The sequence below is a fragment of the Cnephaeus nilssonii genome (genome assembly GCF_951640355.1).
Source record: "Cnephaeus nilssonii genome assembly, chromosome: 22".
Taxonomy (NCBI): domain Eukaryota; kingdom Metazoa; phylum Chordata; class Mammalia; order Chiroptera; family Vespertilionidae; genus Cnephaeus; species Cnephaeus nilssonii.
The window spans coordinates 9,954,238-9,979,040 of NC_137093.1; the positions used below are offsets into that span (position 1 = coordinate 9,954,238).

At 38.7% G+C, this 24,803-nt stretch overlaps 2 protein-coding genes across 2 annotated transcripts in view; one reads left to right on the forward strand and one right to left on the reverse strand.

Moving 5' to 3' along the window:
* Positions 1-14,752, forward strand: part of NAA25 (N-alpha-acetyltransferase 25, NatB auxiliary subunit) — a 61,401-nt gene extending 46,649 nt beyond the window's left edge. The window contains exons 18-24 of the mRNA XM_079763316.1: positions 2,354-2,597; positions 5,208-5,331; positions 6,472-6,537; positions 8,161-8,258; positions 9,288-9,398; positions 11,001-11,147; positions 14,576-14,752. Coding sequence (XP_079619442.1) covers positions 2,354-2,597; positions 5,208-5,331; positions 6,472-6,537; positions 8,161-8,258; positions 9,288-9,398; positions 11,001-11,147; positions 14,576-14,698 — 913 coding nt within the window. The 3' untranslated portion in view covers positions 14,699-14,752. The remainder of the gene's footprint in view (positions 1-2,353; positions 2,598-5,207; positions 5,332-6,471; positions 6,538-8,160; positions 8,259-9,287; positions 9,399-11,000; positions 11,148-14,575) is intronic.
* Positions 14,753-20,858: 6,106 nt separating this feature from the next.
* ERP29 (endoplasmic reticulum protein 29) overlaps positions 20,859-24,803 on the reverse strand; it is a 6,257-nt gene continuing 2,312 nt past the window's right edge. Inside the window, exons 2-3 of the mRNA XM_079763330.1 lie at positions 23,047-23,185; positions 20,859-21,718 (exon numbers count right to left, since the gene is read on the reverse strand). Of these exons, the coding sequence (XP_079619456.1) occupies positions 21,216-21,718; positions 23,047-23,185 (642 nt within the window). The 3' untranslated portion in view covers positions 20,859-21,215. The remainder of the gene's footprint in view (positions 21,719-23,046; positions 23,186-24,803) is intronic.

A 24,803-nucleotide genomic window follows, 5' to 3' on the forward strand; every position in this document is an offset into this window, starting at 1 on the left:
TAGTCTGGGAGCCGTTGGGGGATGTCCGACTGATGTCTTAGACCCACCTCCCACCAACTGCACAACTGCCTGCTGTGAGCCTGGCTTCTTGCTGAGCAGTGCTCCCCCTGTGGGAGCACACTGACCACCAGGGGCAACTCCTGCATTGAGTGTCTGCCTCCTGGTGGTCAGTGTGCGTCATAGCGACGAGTTATTCTGTCATTCAGTTGATTTGCATATTAGCCTTTTATTATATAGGATGTTTATTGTAGGAATCAGAAAAATATAGGTAAACCAAAGGAAGAAAATAAATCTCACCCCTATGTTGGGATTAAAAGTTCGATTCTTCATAGCATCCGTGCAAACAGACTCCAAATAGATTAAAGATTATGTTAAAACTCCTTAGAAATTCTAGAAGAAAATATAAAATAAAAATGGTTGGGGAAAGCCTTTCTTAGCATTACATCAAATATAGAAATAAAGGTCTAAGGATATGTGGTAAGTTGGTAAATTTTTTCATATATATATATCAGCTTACCAGAAAATATTTAACAAAATATATATTTTTGTTAATCCTCACCTGAGGATTTTTTTTCATTGAGTTTTTTTTTAGAGAGAGTGGAAGGGAGGGGGGAGGGGCAGAGAAAGAGGAGGGAGAGAGTATGAAACACCTATGTGAGACAGACACACTGATTGTCATGCACCCTTACTGAGGTCTGGGATAGAACCTGCAAACCACGACCCTCTGATGTGGTGCCCGATGCTTTAACCCCTAGGTCATGAAGATCAGGGCTCTTTATATATATATTAATAGCCTTCATACATAGAGAGAACTGAGAAGAAGATAACTAAAAAACTAATTGGGTAAATGGCTTAACAGGAAATTCAAAGAAATGTATCTTATAGCAATAAAAGTGTTTTATCCTGTCAGATAAAGATAAAAAGGATTAATACTATGCTTGGCAAGGTGGTGGGAAAATCGTTTTTGTACGTTTACATGGGGGTGAAACTATATAACCTTCCCTAACCAGGACTTTTAGTGATATGTATATGTATCAAGATTGAAAAATCCATATACTATTTAGTTCAGCAGATCTGCTTCTAGGAAAGTGGAACCTAAGGAAATAGGTTGTGCAGGGATATGTCTATGAGGTGTAGTTCTGAATATACTGTGACTTGGGGATTGCCAAGAACACATTTAGTGATTGGCAAGGACTCATGGGGCTCAATATATGCTTGCTCTCACAGCTAAGGTTTATTATAATAAAAGGATACATGACAGAATCAGCAAGGGTAAAACATACAGGTGGAGTCTGGAGAATTCCATGCACAGACTTCCAGTACCCTCTCCCTCCTGGGAGGTGCCCTATCACACACGCTCCTTTCTCTAGCCACGGAAAATACAGTAATGAATGTGCAATGTTTCTGCTTAGAGAAGCCCATTAGAGAGTTGGTGCCCAAGGTTTTTAGCAGCTGTTTACATAGGTACGCTCTGTGTAGCATGTACCAACATTCTAGACACTCAGAAGGAAAACAGGTGTCACCATAAACAATAGGTTTGTACAGTCTAGGCATAGTGAACCACTCTTGTCATTTAGAGAATGGTTGGAGTACCAAGTTTCCAGACATCAGCGAAGAGCTACCCTTATAAGCAGGCTCTTCTAAATTTTTTTTTTTTTAACATATTTTTACAGAGAGGAATGGAGGGAGATAGAGAGCTAGAAACATCGATGAGAGAGAAACATCGACCAGCTGCCTCCTGCACACCCCCTACCGGGGATGTGCCTGCAACCAATGTACATGCCCTTGACCGGAATCGAACCTGGGACCTTTCAGTCCGCAGACCGACGCTCTATCCACTGAGCCAAACCGGTTTTGGCAAGCTCTTCTAAATTAATAGCCTCAGGCTTGCTATGTTAATCTTTTCTACACATTCTATCATAAAAAGATGCAGTTTGGAAAATGGTATGAATATTGTGAACCTGTGTTATTTACTTAAAATAAATTGTATAAATACTTTTAGTTGCATACTTTTAGTACCTCTGTATTGCAAAAATCTGAAATCTGTAAGTTTGTTAATATGGTGGATGCTTGGTTATCAGTGCATTTTCCTTCTGCTTTTTACTTTTCTGTCATTTGAATTGTATTATCAGAAAAGTCTCAGTTAAGGGGAAAATAACCTGTTAGGTAGGTTGTCATTCCTGTTTATGGATACCTAAATGGGGACTTGGATGATTTTGGTTTGTCTAAGATCATTCAGCTAGTAAATGAAAGCTGGGACCACTCAAAGGCATCTTGTCTGATGAAAGTTAACTTTGAAAGATTTAAAGGCAACACATTTAGTAAAAGGGATGGTTTGGGGATTTTTTTGAAGGGATGTTTCTGAAGAGCATAAGAAACTTTCCTTGGAGGAGGAGACCATGTGGTTAAGAATCCGTTCCTTAACATTGAGGCTGATCAGTGGACTCCCAAGTCTTAACCACCCTGTGGAACCAAAGAACTCGGAGAAGACCACTGAGAACGGTGTAGCCTCCAGGGTTGATATTCTTCGTTTGCTCCTTCAACAGCTGGAGTCGGCCCTGGAGACAGGAAAGCGATTTATTGAGAAGGAAATTCAGGTATATACTATCAAAGCTTCAGTAATTTATGACTATCTTTTTAATAAGATGAATTTGGGTGGGTGAATCGTAAGAAACAGAATTTTGTCCCAGTTTATGACATTTGTAGGAAAAAGGCAAATATTACAAACTTGGGAGGTTGTAGAGGCTGTCTCCATATCCAAACTGGAAAGTGAGGAAAAGCAAAATAGCTTTTTTTGGTGATAGTAAATTATTTTTTAATCCTTACCCGAGGATATATTCATTTTATTTAGAGAGAAGGGGGAAGGAGGGCAAGAGAGACAGAAACAAACATCAATGTGAGAGAGAAATATCCATGTGTTGCCTCCCCTATGAGCCCTGACTGGGGATAGAACCTGCCATCTAGTAGATATGTGTCCTGATCAGGAATTGAACCCTTTCGGTGTATGGGACAATGCTCCAACCAACTGGGCCACACTGGGCCACACTGGGCAGGGCTATGATGGTAAATTTTTAAAAAATATATATTTTTATTGATTTCAGAGAGGAAGGGAGAGAGAGATAGAAACATCAATGATGAGAGAGAATCATTGATCGGCTGCCTCCTGCATGCCCCCTACTGGGGATCGAGCCTGCAATCTGAGCATGTGCCCTGACCGGGAATCGAACCCTGACCTCCTGGTTCATAGGTTGACGTTCAACCACTGAGCCATGCCAGCCGGGCAAGGTGATGGTAAATTTTTAACCTTTTGCACTTAGATGTTGAGTGTGACTTGACACGGTTAGCATTAGAATAAAGGAATCGAGAAAAAAGCAAGCTATCTATTTGCTCTATAATGATTTAGTTGTTAACATAGTCCCCTTTTACTCCTGGTTATGCTTTCCACAGTTACGGTTGGTTACCTGCAGTTAAACATAGTCTGAAAATATTAAATGGAAATTTCTAGAAGTAAACAATTTATATGTTTTAAATTGCTTGCTGTTCTGAGTAGCATACTCACACTGTCCTGCTCCATCCTGCTCCATCCTGCTCCATCCTACCTGGAACGTGAATCATCCCTTTGTCCAGCATTTTCGCACTGTATACACTACCTGCCCTTTAGTCAATTAGTAGCTGCCTTGGTTATCAGGGTATCACACTGCTTGTTTTTAAGTCACCCTTATTTTACTTAATAGTCCCAAAGCACACAATAGTGATGCCGGCAATTTGGATATGCTAAAGAGAAGCCATAAAGTGCTTCCTTTTAAGTGAAAAGATGAAAGTTCACAATTAATTAAGTAAAGGAAAAAAGTCTTATGCTGAGGTTGTTAAAATCTACAGTAAGGAGAATCTTCCATTCATAAAATTGTGGGGGCGGGGAAAGAAATTTGTGCTATTTTTCTGTTGTACATCAAATTGCAAAAGTTATGACCACAGTGTGTGATAAGTGCTTAGTTAAGGTAGAAAAGGCTTAAATTTATGGGTGGAAGACATAAGCAAAATACATGTTTTGATTGCTGGCAATGTGTTGCTCCCAAAAGCACTGAGCTTATACTAAGACTTCAGCAAGGAGTTCCTTGAAACAAGTGACCACATTCACTTAACTTTCATTAAGTTATACTAAAGGCCCGGTGCACGAAATTCGTGCACGGGGCGGGGGTGTCCCTCAGCCCAGCCTGCACCCTCTCCAGTCTGGGATCCCTCTCACAATCCAGGACTGCTGGCTCCCAACTGCTTGCCTGCCTGCCTGCCTGATTGCCCTTAACCGCATCTGCCTGCCAGCCTGATCACCCCCTAACCACTCCCCTGCCAGCCTGATCGATGCCTAACTGCTTCCCTGTGGCCCGATTGCCCCTAACTGCCCTCCCCTGCAGGGCTGGTCACCCCTAACTGCCCTCCCCTGCCTTCCTGATTGCCCCTAACCACTTCTGCCTGCCAGCCTGATCATCCCCTAACCACTCCCCTACCAGCCTGATTGATGCCTAACTGCTCCCCTGCCAGCCTGTTTGCCCCTAACTGCCCTCCCCTGCAGGCCTGGTCACCCCTAACTGCCATCCCCTGCAGGCCTGTGTCCCGCCCCAACTGCCCTTCCCTGCAGGCCCAGTCACCTCCTACTTCCCTCCTCTGCCGGCCTGGTCACCCCTAACTGCCCTCCCCTGCAGGCTTGATCGCCCCCAACTGCCCTCCCTTGCAGGCCTGGTCCCTCCCAACTGCCCTCCCCTGCTGGCCATCTTGTGGTGGCCATCTTGTGTCCACATGGGGGCAGGATCTTTGACCACATGGGGGCAGCCATCTTGTGTGTTGGAGTGATGGTCAATCTGCATATTACTCTTTTATTAGATAGGATTGTTATAATTGTTCTATTTTATTTTAGTTATGAATCTCTTGTCTGATTTATAATTAAACTTTATCATAGGTATTTATGTGTAGGAAAAAAATAGTATATACAGGGTTTGATAGTATCCACAGTTTCAGGCATCCACTGGAGTCTTAGAATGTATCCCCTGTGGATAAAGAGGGTGGGTGGGGCTACAATCGTTTGCTGATCAATGGTATGTAAATTAATCACTATGATAGATTTTCATCCATTAGTTACAGCCATTTGTTTTCTTATTTTGTATGAAATTAGATGAATTTAAAGAACATCACTTTATTCCTTTCTTTTTCAGTATCCTTTCCTTGGTCCTGTGCCTACCAGAATGGGTGGATTCCTTAATTCTGGCTGTTCTCAGTGTCAGACCAGTTCTTTTTATCTTGTTTGTGATATTTATGAGCTGGATACCAATGGTTTAGGTAAGTGTATGTTTGCATGAGTCTATTTAGTGGGTCTTTGTCATTGCAACATTGCACTTAGTAAATGCGACAGAATATCTATAACTCACTATTTGGAAAACTTTAAAGGAGATGGAAGCTGGAAGCTGTTCTGGAAATGCCTGGTTTACAGGGAAGTACTTTAAAAGGTTACAAAGTAATGTTTTAGAAGTTTAAGTCCTTTTCCATATTTGAAATCTTATTAGGTTCAAAAGTTGAATAAATTCTTAATTTGTTACACTATTTTTAGATTTCAGATTGAATTCTTTATTTAAAAATGAAGCCCTTAGCTCTGGCTGGTGTGGTTCAGTTGGTTGGGCATCATCCTGTGCACTAGGAGGTTGCCTATTCGATTCCCAGTCAAGGGCTTATCCTGGGTGTGGGCTCAATCCCTGGTAGGGGCATACAGGAGGCAGCCAATCGATGTTGCATTCTCACATTGGTGTTTCTCTCTCTTTCTCTCTCTCCCTTTTCTCTTTAAAAATCGATAAACTATTATATATTTTTTAAATATATATATTTTTAAATGATTTCAGAGAGGAAGGGAGGGATATATATATATATATATATATATATATATATATATATATATATATCAGTGAGGAGAGAGAATCATCGATCAGGCTGCCTCCCCGCATACCCTACACTGGGATCGAGCTTGCAACCTGGGCATGTGCTCTTGACTGGAAATGGAACTGTGACCTCCTGGCACATAGGTTGCTGCTCAACCACAGAGCCATGCTGGCTGCGCAATAAACTATTCTTTAAAAAAGAAAAATGAAGTTTTTAACTTTGTGGAGAAGAATTTCTTTCTAAGCTCTAAAACCAGTGAGAATCACAAATATTCTATAGGCTGTGGTGGTTTTTTTCCTTCTGAATCATAAGGTTTGTACATCCTGTCCTGTCATTTAAAGTATTTGAAACATAGATTTCTAGCCCTCCTAGACTAGAAATCTTTTCCTTTATCTTTTCTCAGTTTTTCTTTTCCTTTCCTTTCATCTTTCTCTGTCTCTCTGTCTCTTTAGAGAAAAGAAAATGTCTTTGCCTACGTGTGGCTTGCAGGTATTGAGCTTGCTAAAAAAAAAAAAAAAATGAATGTTTTTCATTGTTTTTCAATTTTAGAGGATACAGTAGAGATCCAGGAGCGAGTAGAGAATATTCTTAAGTCTTTACTAGAACAGTTAAAAGGTAAGCATTCTTACTGTGGTGTCTCCTTTTGTATCTGATTGTCTGATAATAGCTCATTTTTTTAAGTCCAAACTTGCAAGAGGATTTGAAAGTAATGCATACTTTTGGTATGTTTAAGATTTGCTTTTAACTTTAAAAGGTTTTATTACAAAAGCCATAGATACCTATTATATAAATAGTACACAGCTATGTATGGTCTTTCCCTTTGCCAGCCCCATTCCCTCAGAGTAAGAACTGTTGACCCTTTGGAGTCTATATGCCTAGAAACCACCCAAACATGTGTATATGGAAATACATAATAGTAATTGTTTTTAACACATGAAAAGGTATAATATATGCTTTTCTGACTGTAATTTGCTATTATCTTGGATATCTTACCATTTCAGTTACATGTACACTCCATTTAATTAAATTAATTAATTAATTAATTTATTTATTTTAAATATATATTTTATTGATTTTTTACAGAGAGGAAGGGAGAGGGATAGAGAGTTAGAAACATCAATGAGAGAGAAACATCGATCAGCTGCCTCCTGCACATCCCCTACTGGGGGTGTGCCCGCAACCAAGGCACATGCCCTTGACCGGAATCGAACCTGGGACCTTTCAGTCCGCAGGCCGATGCTCTATTCACTGAGCCAAACCGGTTTTGGCAACACTCCATTCATTTTAAAGACTGCATAATATTCCACGTTTTTTAATCATTGTACCAGATTTGTTTATGCTTCCCTCCATCGAATACATAATATACACTTGAGTTATTTATAGCAGTATTTTTAACAGCATATATATAACAATGCTGAAATGAACATCTTTTTTTTTTTTTTTTTTAATATATTTTATTGATTTTTTACAGAGAGGAAGAGAGAGGGATAGAGAGTTAGAAACATCGATGAGAGAGAAACATCGATCAGCTGCCTCTTGCACACCCCCTGCTGGGGATGTGCCCTCAACCAAGGTACATGCCCTTGACCGGAATCGAACCTGGGACCCTTGAGTCCGCAGGCCGACGCTCTATCCACTGAGCCAAACCGGTTTCGGCTGAAATGAACATCTTGAGACACAAGTGTTTGGGTACTTATTTGAGTATTTTCTTGTGATTAAATTCCTAGAAATCGAATTATTTGGTAAAAGGATACACATAAGCATTTTAAATCTATAAGGGACTTTCTCCTCAGGATTCTAAACAGTTTTAATTTTATTGCCCAAATGAAGAATGAGAATTAAAAGATGACCAAGATTGTAAGAATTAAATGTGGTATTTGTTTATGAAGGTGCATCTCTACCATGCCCTTAATGGCACAAGTTCTTCTAAATTATTCACTGGGAATCTTAATTTTATTGTGCCAATGGCCTATTTGTGAAAAAGCTCAGACACTAGAATATGTAATTTATAAAGCCACCTTTTATATTTTAAAGACAATAGAGCAATAGTCACATGGCTTTTAAAAGAGCTTAACATAGATATTCTTTGGTATTTGGTTTATTGTGTGTGGATGGGAGGCTTTCTTGATTAAGCTTTAATATTTGTTTGTTTATTCTTTAGTAGATTGTACATTGTGTTCCTAAGAATAACATTGAAACAGGGCTGAATAAAACCATGAAATATTTTTCTGTTTTTAGATGTCTTCAGTAAATGTAAAGGTGATCTGTTAGAAGTTAAAGATGGTAACTTGAAAACACATCCTACTCTTTTAGAAAATCTAGTCTTCTTTGTTGAGGTATGTTTTGTTTTTTTCCTGAAAAACTAGATTGTTCTCTATTGTCTGAAGGATTAATTTTTCAAAAATGAACACTGAATAGGCACCCTAGACCTGTAATTTAATCCCTCACCCCTGCCTTTTGTTAATTGAAAAATAGTGGACTCATCTTTAAAGATTTCTGATCCACTCCAAATCTAGCTGTTTTCTGTTCATTTTCCTTGTTGACTCAGCTATTATGTAGTTTAAATTAAACCCTCCAGCTTCTTTTATTATTGCTGTTCTTTAATTACTGAGTTTCTGCGTTATGAAGGATGATTCAGGAGCTGATATATCAAAACTCTCCTTCTTTTAGCAGAGAGGAGGATGTATCACAAACACTGATAACTTAACTTTTCTTTAATTTCTGTGGCATATTTTTTTCTTCTCCTACTAGTCTGTAAACTTCCTGAGGGTAGTATTCTCTGTTCTGGTGACTGGCACATTATAAGTGCCTATAATACACTTACTGAATGAATGAATAATAATTGCATGTATATGAACATGTGTTCACTATAGTGTAGAAGAAGACATATAAACATCTAACAAACAGAGGATATATGTGACCAACTGTGCAGATTCTCCATATATATTTAAGTTAAGGTTTGCAGGTAAGGTAGTATCTTACTTAGCTAAAGAGGTGGGTGGGAAGAGATATATATTGTAAAGAACCTTTGGATTCCATGTTTAGAAATTTGGACTTCTCACTTGAGTGAAAAGGATGCTGATAGATCCTCACTTCTAATAGGCAAGAGAAAGGAAATGGGATCAAGTGGAGCCTGAAGAAAGGATAAAGATATAAGGTGTTAGAGTATTTAAGCCGGAGATGATGAAGGCCTGGATTAATGTGGTGACCATAAAACTTAGAGAGTGGAGAGTTGGAGGAGAAATTGAAGGGATTTGCATAGAACAACTGTCAATTTATTTGTTTAATCCATTACATTTAACTGTTCCTGATTGATATCTTGAGTGTAATCATTATTCATGAATTTGTAATTTTTCCTCTTTCAGACTATTTCTATTATCCTGTGGGTGTCCAGTTACTGTGAGAGTGTCCTGCGACCATACAAATTAAATTTACAGAAAAAGAAAAAGAAGAAAAAAGAAACCAGCATCATCATGGTAATAACAGGAAATACAAGTAATAATCTGGCTGCATGCTGCTTTTTGTTTTCCTGCATGTTGTGAGACCTTAGGGTCCTATATGCATTTATTTTTCTTTCCCCAACTTCTAAAAAAATTACACACCTACAGGAAAGTTGAAATACTAGTATAATGACACCCAAATAGCCTTACCTAGTCTCACCACTTTAACAGTTGGCACATTTGTTTTATTTTGCTCTCTCATCTCCTCCGCCCCTTCATTCACTGTGTCTAAGATAATCTAACAGTCATGAGTACACAGTCTGAGAGGATAGATCAGAGCTGCTCTGTTACTCTCTGTGTTAATGGAGTGCTACACGCCTAGAACTTGTTAAATGGCTTTTTGGTATTTGGATTTTGTAGTTGTTGCTTTTCTAATTCCAAAAATAAAAATAACTTTCCTATTTTTATGATTATCTAAATAACCTAAAGGTGTAAATAAACTGAAGATCATCCATATTCCCACCAAGCAGTGACAGCCACTGCAAACAAACCAGAATCATGTTCTGTTGGTTTTGCAACTATTAGTTTGTTTTTGTTTTTTATTTAATGACATTTACTGACATCTCATTTCAGTTAATATATATATATATATATATATATATATATATATATCATTACCTTTAATGGTTATGTACTATCCTGTTGTATTAATATACCACCATAACTTATTCCCATTAATGAATATTTGGTTGGTTCTAATTTGTAAATATTATAAATTATGCTGTTATTAAAATAGGACATATACACAAAGATGAATTTATAATATTTCCTTACGATATCTCATAGATCTAAAGTTACTATGTATGTATATTTTTACATTCCACAACAGTATCATAGATGATTCCGTTTCTTCCAGTTTGTCATTGTTCTTTTTTTATTTAAATATATTTTTTATTCATTTCAGAGAGGAAGGGAGAGAGAGAGAGAGAGAGAGAGAGAGAGAGAGAGAGAGAGAGAGAGAGAGAACATCAATGATGAGAGAGAATCATTGATCGGCTGCCTCCTGAACGCCCCCTATTAGGGATTGAGCACACAACCCAGGCATGTGCCCTTGACCGGAATTAAACCCGGGACCCTTTAGTCTACAGGCCGATGCTCTATCCACTGAGCAAAACCAGCTAGAGCAGAATTTTCTTGACTAGTCTCCCATCATTTTTCTATTAGAACTTAGAATATTCTGTTTCTGTTATTAACATTAGAGGAAATTTCAAAGACATAAAGAGAAGAAATGAAGTCTTGGGGTCCTCTCATCTCATTTAGTATTCCAGGAGATTCTCAATTCAAAGTTGAGTAATGGCCAAGATATTTTTCTATTGGAATTTCATCTCTAGTTCACCAGGGTGTATTAAAAATCTCATTTTTAAAGAATGCTTAAGTCATTGTTGCCGAGTTAGCATTATTTGGTGGCAATTAAATATACTGTGGTTTTCAAGACTGTGTTATTATCAAAACTATCCATTCCTATTACTGTTAATAGCATTAAGTAATGCTATAGTATGAAATTAGTATAGCTTAAATGATGTAAGCATAAGAAATATGTTTGATAATCTTTCAACTATTTAAAAATGTTTTTTTCAGCCACCTGTCTTTACCAGTTTTCAAGACTATGTTACTGGGCTTCAGACTTTAATTTCCAATGTTGTGGATCATATTAAAGGGCTTGAAACACATCTAATTGCACTTAAACTTGAAGAACTTATTTTAGAAGACACTTCTCTCTCATTGGTAAGAGAATGTAGGCAATAAACAATAAGTTATAAAGAAATATTCAAATGTTCTCTATCATAAGGACATGTTAATTTTCAATTCATCATTCTCCCCTTACAGGAATTCTGATTAGAAGGTAGTTTGTTGTATCGGTGGGGGTGGGAGTGTGGGTGATGCATTTCCCCTCCTTTATTTCCAGCCCCTTTGTCCCCCAGTCCCCAGCCTCCAATCAGTCCCAGTCCCACTATCCAGAACCATTCCCACCTCTCCCTCTTCTGTATCTGCCATTAGACTTTAAGACTTCCAGGCACTTGGGAACTCAGTGAAGGCCTAGAAATTGAATCTAAAGAAGTAGGTACATCCCAAATAGGATTCTTGCCTCCTTCCTCCCACTTGAGAAGAGAGACACTTGCTGTCCTTTCGGTATACTTTTACATATAAGGAAATGTGGTAATTTGTAGTTACAGATTTGGAACTGTTTAATTTTTACTTTTTAGACCAAATCCAAACTCTCTATTTGAAACTCACATCCCCTTTTCTGAATAATATTGAAAAACAAAAACTCAAAATTACAGTACCTATTCTTAAAACAAAAAAATCTTAAAAGATTGCATACTTGAATGAATGTCACATTGCTTTATGTTGTTGGGCTTTGCTGGGTATTTTTGGGTTTTTTATTTATTTTATTTAAAATATATTTTTATTTATTTCTGAGAGGAAGGGAGAGGTCGGGAGAGAGATAGAAACATCCATTATGGGAGAGAATCATCGTTTGGCTGTCTCCTGCACGTCCCCTCCTGGGGGCCAAGCCTGCAACCCTGGGCATGTGCCTTTTTTGGGAATTGAATCATGACTTCCTGGTTCATAGGTTGACACTCAACTACTGAGTCACACCAGCTGGGCATCTTTGAGATTTTTAATAAGAAGATATAAATTTATTGATTTTGCTGTTGTGCTAAAGGCTTTATAAGTGATCAAAGACTTGGCTGTGGAGAGATGCATACAAATGAATTTGGAAATAGGGTATAGGTACAAAAATCTGAGCTAGTCAAAAAGAGCCTTACCAGGGAGGGGACATTTGAGGATTAATACATTTTTACCAGGCAGATAGAAATGGATGAAAGGAATTCCAAACAGAAGGAAACAGACAAAAACATGGTGGAAGGAAAGTGAATTGTGTGGGGAATCAGGCAGTCGGCAGAGCCCAGAACACATGGTATGTGGGAAGAACTGTTGGGTGTGAAGGTGACAGGCACAATAGCCCTGCTATTGTGACTGTGAGTGGTTGTTTTTCTTTAAAGATCTGTTTGCCTCCTAAAACAAGGAATAAGATTCCTCTCTTTGCGTATTCTAGAGGTTATCCTTAACTTTGGGCTACTCTCTAGATTTTTTAAGCCCTGGGTTAAAACTTTAGGAAAGTCACTTAACCATTGGGTCTCAATTTCTTTTTCTTTTTTTTTAATTTTATTTTTTTATTGATTTCAGAGAGGAAGGGAGAGGGAGAGAGAGATAGAAACATCATTGATGAGAGAGAATCATTGATCGGCTGCCTCCTGCACATCCCACACTGGGGATCGAGCCCACAACCCAGGCACGTGCCCTCGGCCGAAATCGAACCCGGGACCCTTCAATCCGCCAGCTGGCGCTCTATCCACTGAGCCAAACTGGCTAGGGCTCAATTTCTTTATAAAATGGAAATCATATTAATACCTACTTTTTGGATTATAGTGAGGATTAAATAAATCAACAGTGGCCTTTTATTACTTCTTTTGTTAAAATTGTTCTACATTACTGAGCAGGACCAGCCACGAAATATAGGATCCATATAGTGCTGGGTACTTGTTTTTTTTAAAAAATATATTTTATTGATTTTTTACAGAGAGGAAGGGAGAGGGATAGAGAGCTAGAAACATTGATGAGAGAGAAACATCGACCAGCTGCCTCCTGCACACCCCCTACCGGGGATGTGCCCGCAACCAAGGTACATGCCCTTGACCGGAATCGAACCTGGGACCTTTCAGTCCGCAGACCGACGCTCTATCCACCGAGCCAAACCGGTTTCGGCTGTCTTTTGAGTTAAAAAAATTTTTTTTTTCAATTCAGTTTCCATTAGGTTACTTCTTTCCCTCCTTCCCCCCCCCCCCCCCTTCCTTTCTAAACTGGAAACATATTCTAGAAGGCCTCTGGACTACCACTGCCAGTCCTGGTTCCCTTTCCTTCTTCCTAGGAGTATCCGCTGAAACTGGTTGTGTGCCAAGATCGTTTTTTTTCCCTTCTTCTTCTTTCATTTATATTCATAGAGACAGTACACAGTATTATATGTATCTTTTAAAAACCATCTGGTTTTAATATAAACTTATAATGTACTCTACTATCTGTTAGGTTTTCAAAATAAATGGTTCACTCTATTTTACTCTGAAGCTGAGCTTTTTTTCATTCAATCTTATATTCATGAGATCTGTTCAGGCTAATGCATATAGGCCAATCTTGTTCTTCTAAACAGCTGTTTAGTATTCAAAATATGAATGCACCACAGCCATTGGCTATTTCAGGTTATCCTATAACTGACTTTTACATACATTACTGAATGAAATGTATTTGTACATACTTTCTTATGCACATTTGTGTTTCTGAGATTAGATCTCAAATAGTAGTATTGTTGGTTCTTAAGATGTGCTTCCCTGGTTTCTTTTAGGCTTTGGAATACTGCCAACTTCACGTAAACCTAACCAGTTCTTAGTCAACCTCCTTTCTGTGTTTGAATACTCCCGTCCCCTTTGTTTTTTATATTCTCTACCACAAGTCAAATGAGCAGCAAATATTTAACCCACACTTTTTGCTCATTTTTTAGTTATTTGGCCCCTAGAACCCATGGACTTTTCAATATGGAGAGAGACTTGTTGATTATAACTAAAAATGATGATACTATTAATTTGATGCCTGTATTATATATAAGCATAACTCTCCTCCTTCTCCCTCCCTCTCTTCCTCTGTTCCTCTCTCTAAGCATGTCCCCGGGTTACGATTAAAATAATAATTAAAAAAATAATAAAATTTCTACATGTTTTCTGATGAAATTACTCAGAAATCTCCATTTTTCCACCTTATATACCTCATAAGAAAGTAGTGATTTTGTGTCCAAGTTAGTTACAATTTTCTACTTTTGTTGATGGAAGCTTCTCATTAGAAATGTCAGTTTTTTTACTTCATATAACTAATGACAAAGGCTACTTGAAATAAAGAATGTCTCAGTGAAAAATCACATGGAAAAATATACACCTGTAGTGAGCTTTAGCCTTTGCATTTTATGAAATTGAAAATGACACTCTATTCTGATGGAGTTTGCAGTCAGACAAAGGTAATGGTAATTTTAATTTATAGCTGAGGAACTGTAATCTGGGGGAATGCTTTCTGAGCAAGACCACTAATTCTTATCTCCTTTGTAGGAAGAGAGAAAGTTTTCAAAGACTGTGCAAGGGAAGGTGCAAAGCAGTTATCTGCACTCACTTCTGGAAATTGGGGAGCTGCTGAAAAAAAGACTTGAGACCACAAAGAAACTAAAAATTTAAGGAAGTATGAACCACAGGCACTAATGACGCTATGGCAGAAAATGATATCATCTTCCCAGGCAAAAATCGATATGGTTGACCATCATTTGAATCCAGAACTTCCTCATAAAATGCATGAAGGACTTTGATCGTGAATTAATTTTTTAGGTATTAAATGTATACAACTGATTAAATTATTGTACATATACCAGAAGCAGGACCCTCATCTGGGTTTGACCACTTTTTATACATGTTCATATGCATTTGACAGCCACAAGAGAACCCCACTTTTCTTCTGTCCTTCTCTCACCAGAAACACCTGGTGGAGGAGGGTCCTATAAAAGCAGTGATAGAAATTAAGCATAAAGTGTCAATGTCAGAGCAGCTGAATGGCCCTGCCTTTACAGCAGTGGACATTTTGGTTGGGTCTTTGAGCCTGTCGGAAGCAGAAAGGAGAAGTATTGGGGGACCATAACTAGGAGCAGGCCCTCTTTCCACATTAGCAGTTTGTTTTTAAGGCTCCCTCAGCTGCTTGGCTCCTGCAGAACCCAAGGCAGGTACTCAAAAGGCCTCAGATGAAATTTGATATAAGCACCTGCCACTGAAGGCCACCACTCAGACAACTACAGGTGCTCATTTTCTGGGTGAATAGTCCTGTTAGTCAAGGCATCCCCATCCTAGCTCAGGTGAGAGTTAGATCGCAGGTAGGCTTCTAAGGCTTCTGTTACCTTGCAGCTGTTTAGAGGGGAAAGCAGTGCAGACCACTTCTAAGCCTGCTGAGGACTAGCTTGTCTTTTATCTCTTTGGGAAAGATGGGAATCACTTTTAAAGAAGAGAAGTGTACATAATTTATGCAGGCAAGTGTAATACCAATGTCATTGGTTTTGTGAGATATATATATATGTATATGTATATGTATATGCTTTTACATATATATGTATATTTTTAAGCATATATATGTGTGTGTGTATATACATGTATATACACACACACATATATATGCTTGAAAATAAAGATATAATACTTTAGTGTTGTTTTTTTTAAGTGGGGGGTTTGAGAAGGAAGGACTTAACCTAGGCTTTAAGTTATAGGCTGGCAAAGGAAATGTTCCTCATTGGTTTGGAGGTTCAGTTTACTACAAACTTGAGAATTACACCAGGATGGTGTATGAGTTGTTCAACTGGAGCTCCCGAAGACGACAGCTTCTGAAGTAGATCTGACAGAAAAGATAAACATTGCTCTTGAAAATGTTATACAGTTTATATAATTCCTTTGGTAACTTTTTTTGTATTTGAACCTGTGCTTCTGTTTTTGGCCTTTGTTACCTAAATACTGTTAAAGTTAGTAATTTTGTAAGAGCAAAGAAATGAATTTGATGAGAAAATTCAAGCATCTGGTGGAGGATTGGTCTTGAAGACCTTAAATGTCCTTTCAACTTCTGTGAAATGTGATACTTTTTTTCTTCCAAAAGCAACTGAATGAGAGCTTGGGAAGTCTCTGTATGCAACACAATTGTATTTTGTCTCCTCATCTTGACTTTCTTAGACTTACAGTTTGATAGGGTGATTAATAACTGTTTAAACCCAAAGGAAAATTTTAAGAAAATTACTGCATTTCTCGTTTAAAATAAGACTTGTTGGAAATCTTAGTCCATCAAGTAATTTCAAAATACTTTTTTGATGTCAGTTGGTAGCCACAGCTGTCACACCTCATCCCCAAACGAAGAACTGATCAACAAGATGAATTGAAAATATTGATTGATTCCAAATGTAATTTAATGACAACATATCATAATTTCATAAAACAATGGCCTGTTTAGATGGAATTTTGTGTGTGTATAGGGGTGGGGGATATGTGTGTATGGCATGTGTTTTTGAAATGATGTTTCTTTGAATATCCAAAAATACTGTACATAAAATTAGAAATGCTCTTTGAAACGTCTTCAGCTGACCTTGATCAATCTAGCATGTGTGTGTTCAGTGGGCTGGCCTTGGTCCTCAGGGACAGTGTGTGACTCCAGTGTCTACCTAACTAGTCTCTTGCTTGGGACCTCTACTAAAAACTCCCACGGTGCGTTTTAGGGGCAATGTTAAGTTGAGGTTATGTTTCCTTTGTTACTTGCTGACTTTCCTACTAAACGTAGCATTTCAATTAGAGCCAACCTCTTGCGTTTTGAGAAAATTGTAAAAAGAATGAAATTATGCAGAAATGGCCAATATCTTTTATTAATCTGTTCTTTTGGAAACTCATGCACTATAAATTGTGTACAGTAAAATATATATATATATATACATATATATATATATATTCTTACATGAGTAAAAAGCAACCTCTCCAGCCATCGTATGTCATTGGTATTTGAAGAGAATTCTTAAATAACCCACTGCTGCTGCTGCTGCTGCTGCTGTTTTTTGGCTTGTATGGGTTTTTTGTTTTGTTTTTGTGTGGTGAATTGCTATTTAAAAAAAAAAAAAAAGCAAAGGAGAGAAACACGACTACTGTTTACAGACTGAACAATTACTGCTTTTTATACTACTGAGAATCCTAAGTTAAAACTCTTCAAAGCAAACATTTGGTTTAAATCATTTATCTGATATGGATTAAAGGTAGATAAATTTTTAGTGTTCTCCAAACAGTGAAAAATGTACAAATGCCTAGCTGTGTTGCCCATCAATTTTGTATATTTTCATAATTTTAATTGTTCAAATTGCATTATATTTTGCAATCACTATGTTCAATCTGGATTTGTCTTTCATTTTAACTTTTAATATAAAAAGGGGTTTCAATGTATCTACGGCCTTGTTATTGAAACTCTTCCTACTTATTTGATGTGATTTATTAAAATGGGAAGTATAGTCTTCCTTTTTCAGAATTAAGCATAGGAAAACTACTTTAAACTGGATGGGTTAATTTATATAAACAACTTTATTTTAAGTTGGCATTTCTGCCTTGTTCATTTTTGTACAGATTCCTAGAAGCTACCTTTTATTTTTTTCTACCTTTTAAGTGGTATTAATTCACCTCAATTTTGTACTCAGTGTTACGTTCCTCACCAAAATTGTAATATTTGTGAATTTAAAATTTATTTTCCAAGGCTACTAGTCTTTTTCTTTAAAAGTAGTGCCTTGCATGCTAGCATTCAATAATTCAATATATGTATATATTGTGCACTTATTTTACTACATGCCACATTGCATTTTAGGCTCTGCTGATATAATGGTGAGACCGTATATCCTAGTTAGTGGCTAAGGTGGGAAAAGTAACAAGAAATATTAGCTAATAATTAAGTTGTTTAATAAAATAAATCAGGGTACGTGATAAACTGGGTCATGAGAGGATGCTTTGAGTGCCGCCATCTGATTTGAATGAGGAAGAGGCGGCCATGGAAAAAGGAATGCAAATGCAAATACCCCAAGGCAGCAAACAGCTAAGCATGTTCCAGTGACTGGAAAAAATAAAGGGCTCAAGTAGCTGGGACTTAATGGAAAGAGAGGGGTAGGGTTTGAGTGGAGTGGGGATCAGAGTAATAAGGACTTTGAGGCCAGGGGCAGGAATGTGATTCCAAATTTGGTGGGAAGTTAACTGGATGTTTGCAGACACGTTGACATGACATCCACGAGGACGTGAATCCACAGGTGAAGACCTAGTTTATTCAGCCGCACTGACAACACAGTGGAAAGGAGCTGTTTGTGTTTCCTCAAGTTTCCTTTTTGTCTGTCCTGTGATTATTAAGCGCTCTTATTTGAGCCCCGAGAAGTCAGTTTTTGCCTGCTTCCATCCCACTGTTATTTTCCTTTAGCAAAAGGTGAGTGCTTGGATATACTTCAATGCCATTTTTAACTTTTCCCAAAAGGTGGGCTCAGGGTTATATTTTTTTCATGTTCCCTGTTTTTTAGATGCTACCACTGTGTAATGCAGACATGTCATACAAGTGGAGGGTAAGCAACTGTGAGTCAAATGCTTATAAAAATTATTTGTGGGATGCCTAACGTACTTTAGGAGTTTATGCTTCAGGAGCACAGAACTTTTTTGTAACTTCCAGCTTCCAAATATCCCAGTTAAAGAGGGTCCCAGGTAAGGTACAATGGGAAAAGTAGTTACTGCATATGAGAGGACTACTTAAGACCACCCAGTGGGGTAAGGGTTGAATAAGATTAACCTTTTGCACTCGGATGTCGAGATTAAAATTACTCTTTGAATGTATCAATAATTTGAAATATAAAAAAATCCAAATAAATAAGTTTGTATGAAAAGAAACACCAGTTTTTTATTCTACTGCCGCGCTTTGTAAAATCTGGGGTATTTAAAAAATTAAATCCCGAGTAGAATAAAGGAATCGAGAAAAAAGCAAGCGAGTGCAAAGGGTTAAAAATCGGAAGCTTGGATGAAATTAGCTAAAATCCAGACATACACACCCACACACACCATCTCACATTCTTAGTCTTGATGGTCATGTTCAAATTCCCATTCTGTCTTGGTTCTCTACTGAATAACCAATCTTTCCTGATATGAATCTAATGCCAATGTTTTGTGGCATCAAATGCCAAGGACTATTTGTAAATTAAAAATATTCTTAGCAATAATTGAGATAAGTTGTAAGTTCCCTAGGATGGAATTGTTTGTGTTGGGTTCAAGGTCTCATTTGCTTCAGGTAATCTGGAAATTCCCTAAACATTATATATACTTGCTTTATTCTGGGAAACCAGTCCATAGCCTTCATTACGGATAAGCAGCATTTGAGCCACATATTATTTAATAAGATGCTAAGAAGTAAAAGGGAGGAATCCATATTATTCAATTAAATGCTAAGTAGAAGGAAGTGCCAGGGAAGGACATGTGGCATATGCAAATCTGTTCAAATTCTAAACTAGAAACAAAGCTTTAGTGAAAAAGATTTGAATCAAAGAGCCTCTGCTGTATGATAGTATAGTCCTGTCCAATAGTCCATGTTTCTTCAAGACTCAGGATATATAATGATATCCATTGGACCCATCCAATGAAGTACCCTGGATGTGTTACCACCTTTATCCTTTTCACATTGAGATGAAATCACATTCAGGGATGTTTGAAAAATTTAGTTTTAGAGTTCTTTCCCTACCAGTCACTTGTCTTACTCTTATTTCCATAGGACAGTGAATACTTAGTTCTTTGGAAATGACTGTTTTAGGTAGATTAAAAAAAACAAATTAGGCCCTAACTGGTTTGGCTCAGTGGATAGAGCGTCGGCCTGCGGACTGAAGGATCCCAGGTTCGATTCCGGTCAAGGGCCTGCACTTTGGTTGCGGGCACATCCCCAGTGGGGTGTGTGCAGGAGGCAGCTGAATCGATGTTTCTCTCTCATCGATGTTTCTAACTCTATCCCCCTCCCTTCCTCTCTGTAAAAAAATCAATAAAATATATTTTAAAAAAAAGACAAATTAGAATAAGCTAAAGTTTACCAGTGAGAAGCATCCAAAAAAAAAAAGATCTCCCAAGGTTTGCATTTAGAATTGAAATAAGGAAAATACTGAAATTGTTGGGCCAACTATATGCTATATTCTTCTGTCAATGTTGAGAGTATCTGCTGGCTATAGGCAGGCATTTAGGTTGAGCATCTTTTACTTAATGGAGTTGTTAGCCTAAGCTACCACAATTGTTTTTGTTCCATCAACTTCAACACATAGGTTTTCCTGCATTTTTGTTTCCAGTGAGTTTAAATACCAATGTGGCTAAAATGAAGGAACTATTTCATTTGCTGCCTTTGTTCAACTTAATATCTTTGGGTACAATTTCAGGAGCTGTAGTCTGATAATTTTCAAACAGTAAATATAAAAATGGGGATGTTAATGATGTTTACCATTGCAGATACTACTCTCCCAGAGAACAAATTTCATAGTTAGTATAATGCTCCTCCCTCGGTTTTTAAATTTTTTTTTTGATTTGAAAGAGAGATACATAGATTTGTTGTTCCACTTATTTATGCATTCTTTGGTAGATTCTTGTATGTGCCCTGACCGGGGATCAAACCCACAACCTTGGCATATTGGGATGAGGCTCTAACCAACTGAGTGACCTGGCCAGGGCTCCCCCATGCTTTTTAAAAAAGGTTGGTACTTAGTGAGAGTGAGAAAGTAACTTAGATGGCAAACAACTCCTTTTCCTTTTAAAAAAATCAATAAAATATATTTAAAAAAAAAAAAAAAGTCAAAGGAGAAAGCAGGTCATAGTCCAAAGTATAATTTGTGAAAGAAAACGGAATGGCTTAAGGTCCACTCAACCAAAACATGGAAACTTTAATTGGATTAGAATTACACCTTTCAAGAATGTGGGCAGTACATTCTTTATAGCACCAATTCCTTCTGAGGAGAAAATTCATAAGCCATTTGAGTAAGTGTTCTAGCTGTACCTGGGCTAGCTATAGAGATGTCCCAAGCATGGTCATATCAGCATCAATGTCTGTGCATGCTCAGATTTCTTATATCCCAGAAAGGTCTCACAGCCAGCAGGAAACTCTCCCTCCCCACCCACACCAAACTCGGGAAAACGCTAGAGTCCCTTTTTATAGCTCCTCCTTCTCGACCCCCTTCTTCTGGAAGGCAGTCAAGATGTTTAAGCTCTTCTGGAGCTCTTCCTTCTTCCCATCGCTCATCTTGTTCTTCTCAATCAGCTTGGTGATCCGGGTCATCTCTGATGTTGGGAAGTCCTCACCTTGGTCTAAGACCTTCCCCATGATCTTCAAGTACTGCTCAGCCCACTTCTTCTCAGTCTCCTTCACATTGGCCAGGTTGTCCTGCCCTCGTTTCAAGAGGGCCTGGCGGGCCTCCACGCCAGAGGCCCTGATGAACTCCCCAGCAAGGGCATCGTATGTAGGCAGGCAACCTGGCATACCTAGGTAGATCCCTTGCCCCTTTAGCCAGCGCTGGATGGCTCCAACCTTAACCGGCCCGCTGTATAGGATTGGGTTCTCAAAGTCCCCATCCCGGAAGAGGTAAAAGACTGGGTAGTTCTCTTTGTCCAACTTGTATTTCTCACTTAGCTCCATATTCAGCTTGTCACCATAATCTGTGAACAGAAACCAGATATGAGGAGCAAGACCATGAGGAATGTGGGGCAGAAGATTGTTATGAGGCCTATCTGAGCTGAGAGGAAGAAGCATGTTGGTTGTGTCTGAATTCCTCCTTGCTACTTCTTAGCCATGTGGCATTAATCAAGCCATATTTAACTTCTCTGTACTCCATTTTCCTTACCTGAAAAATGGTACTTCTGGCCGAAACCGGTTTGGCTCAGTTGATAGAGCATCGGCCTGCGGACTGAAAGGTCCCAGGTTCGATTCCAGTCAAGGGCATGTACCTTGGTTGTGGGCACAAAGGTCCCAGGTTCGATTCCGGTCAAAGGCATGTACCTTGGTTGTGGGCACATCCGGTAGGGGATGTGCAGGAGGCAGCTGATTGATGTCTCTCTCTCATGGATGTTTCTAACTCTCTATCCCTCTCCCTTCCTCTCTGTAAAAAATTAATAAAAAATATATATTTTTTAAAAATGGTACTTCTGAGTATTTGAGATGCCCACTATGTGCCAGGCACTGTTCTAAGTGCTGGAGATCTAGTTGTGATTAAGAGTATAAAGCTCTGACCTCAAGGAGCTCATATTTTAAGAGTGAGAAGAAAGATGATAAACAAATGAACATAAAATGATTAGTGCCACGATGAAAATAAAACAGAGATGTGAGCTTAGTGGGGGCTGAGGCATTCCAGCTGGGAGGAAACAGAGAGTGAAGAACCCACTGTACTTGGGAATAAATACTTAGGTTGAGTTCTGGATGAGCCACTTCCTCCCCCACAGCCTGGAGCTTCAGTATAACAGGTAGACAATATGTCTTGCTTTTCAAGTGGGATTCAAGAGAAGTTTAAAACTGCAATGTCTATACGTCTTTACAGACTGTAAACTGCTCATTGTTGGCCACTATAATTATTAAAGCTGTCACTGTGGTTGACAGCTGCCCTTGGTTCAGTGGCAACTCTGGTGGTTTTGAGCTGAAGCGAGGATGGAAGAATGGACTATGCTGTCCCGTAGGAGGCATGGTACCCCCTCTGACCACAGTCCCCTGCAAGAGCTCCAAGTTCTCATAGTAAATTTAATGTCAGTGGAGGTTGGAGGGTGAAGAATGGTGGATTCCCTTCCCTAAGGCACCCATGAGGCTGAGCAGAGGTTCTGTGGTCACAGAATCTGCTCAAGAGAAGCTTGCCATGATTTCTTGAGAGGTCATGACCCCATTTTTACTTAGAGTGTGACTCAGACAGAAAGGTGCTTGGTAGTCCCTCTACAAGTAGGGAAATAATTCTTAGCTTCCTCCCCCTCTGCCCTTCCCAGTCGCCTGGACTTGTTCATACCTGAAATTCCCACCTCTGCCACCAAGAGATCATCACTGGAGGCTGAGTTTTCAGCCAGACGCTTGAACTCATCCTGCTTCTCTCCGTAGGGGTACTGGGTGTCGAACTTCACCAAGACGAACTTGCTTTTGGGAATGACCTGAAGGTGTATAGAATTGAGTAGGTAGGGGGTTCCAGGAATTGTTGGGGCTAACTGCCTTTCCCAACTCCTGGTTAAAAAACAGAGTGGAAACCAAGCCCACAAAGGAGACAAGATCTCAATTACTAATATTCATTCATTCACCTATTGATTCATTTAACAATTTATATGCTGGGTACCCCAGTAGATGCTTATTCACACAAATCAAAGACAAATACAACCCTGTCTAGAATAAGCAAAGCTATAGAGGTACTAAGGCCGCCTCCTCCAGTGGCCCTTTGGTAAGGCCAAGGAGACTCTTAGCACACAATACATTAGCCCCTGTCATGCCCATCATCCCGGGGGGGCGGGGGGGAGGGAGAAGGAGCTTTCTCAGGAAACATTGAACCAAAAAATCTGACCAAAAAAAAAAAGCCAACTAACCATCTATAAAGGAGTTGGCACCATGGAGGACACTTTGGCTAGGGAGCCCACAGTTTGAACTCTGCAATTTCAGGGCTCAAGAGAAGTGGCTGAGAGTCCAGGGTTGGGACAATATCCCTTCCCTAGACCACAGTTCCCTCTGACTAGATCTCTAGGTACTAAACTGGTAGGACCAAGATTTTTATTTTAATTGTAAAATTCGATTCACTGGGATATTGTAAAATACAGTGGGATTTTTAGTACATTTAACATTGTTGTGCAATCCTGCCGACTATGCAAAAAAAAACACAAACAAAAAACACACCCCACAACAATGTGCAATCATCACTAATATCTAGTTCCAGAACATTTTCAACCTGAAAAGGAACCACATACCCATTAAGCAGCCATTCCCCAGTCCTCCTTCCCCCCAATCCCCATCATCTACTAATCTACTTTGTCTCTATGGATTTGTCTACTCTGATGGAATTATACAATGTGGCCTTCTGTGACTTCCTCTTTCACTTAGCATGTTTTCAAAGTTCATCCATGCTGTAGCATGCATCGATATTTCATTTATTTTTGTGGCCAAATAAATATTCCATTGTATAAACAGACCAATTTGCTTAGCCATTCATCAGTTGATGGACATTTGGGATGTTTCAACCTTTTGGCTATTTGTGAATATCTGTTAGGAACATTCATGGACAAATTTTTGTTTTTATACCTGTCTTTATTTCTTTGGGGTATATACTTGGGAGTGGAACTGAGGGGTCATGTAGTAATTCTACATTTGACGTATGGAGGGATCCCAAGGACTTCTTTTGATGGTTTCTTCCAATGCATATATTTGATCTAACAAACTGTCTTTGATCAGTAATACTGCCTTCTCTTTCTCCAACAAATTTTTTTCTAATCAAAGTGATCATTTCCTCAGTGTTTCATCGAAGGCAATCACTGTCCTTAATTAAGTCAAGCTGACATCATTCCAGTTTTTGTTAGTCCTTGTTCCTTATTGTGTGTTGGTATCTGTTTAGTTTTAGGTTTTAAAAATATTTCACACTGCCTAGGGGGACAAGGGAAGAGGGAGAAGCCACCAGAACAGGTCATCTTTAAGTGGTCACTGACCCCCAAAATTCTGAGCTCGGGCCTAAAAGCAAGGAAGACTTAAAATGTAAATCAGATCACATCCCTCTGGCCCAGCTAGCCTTATTTC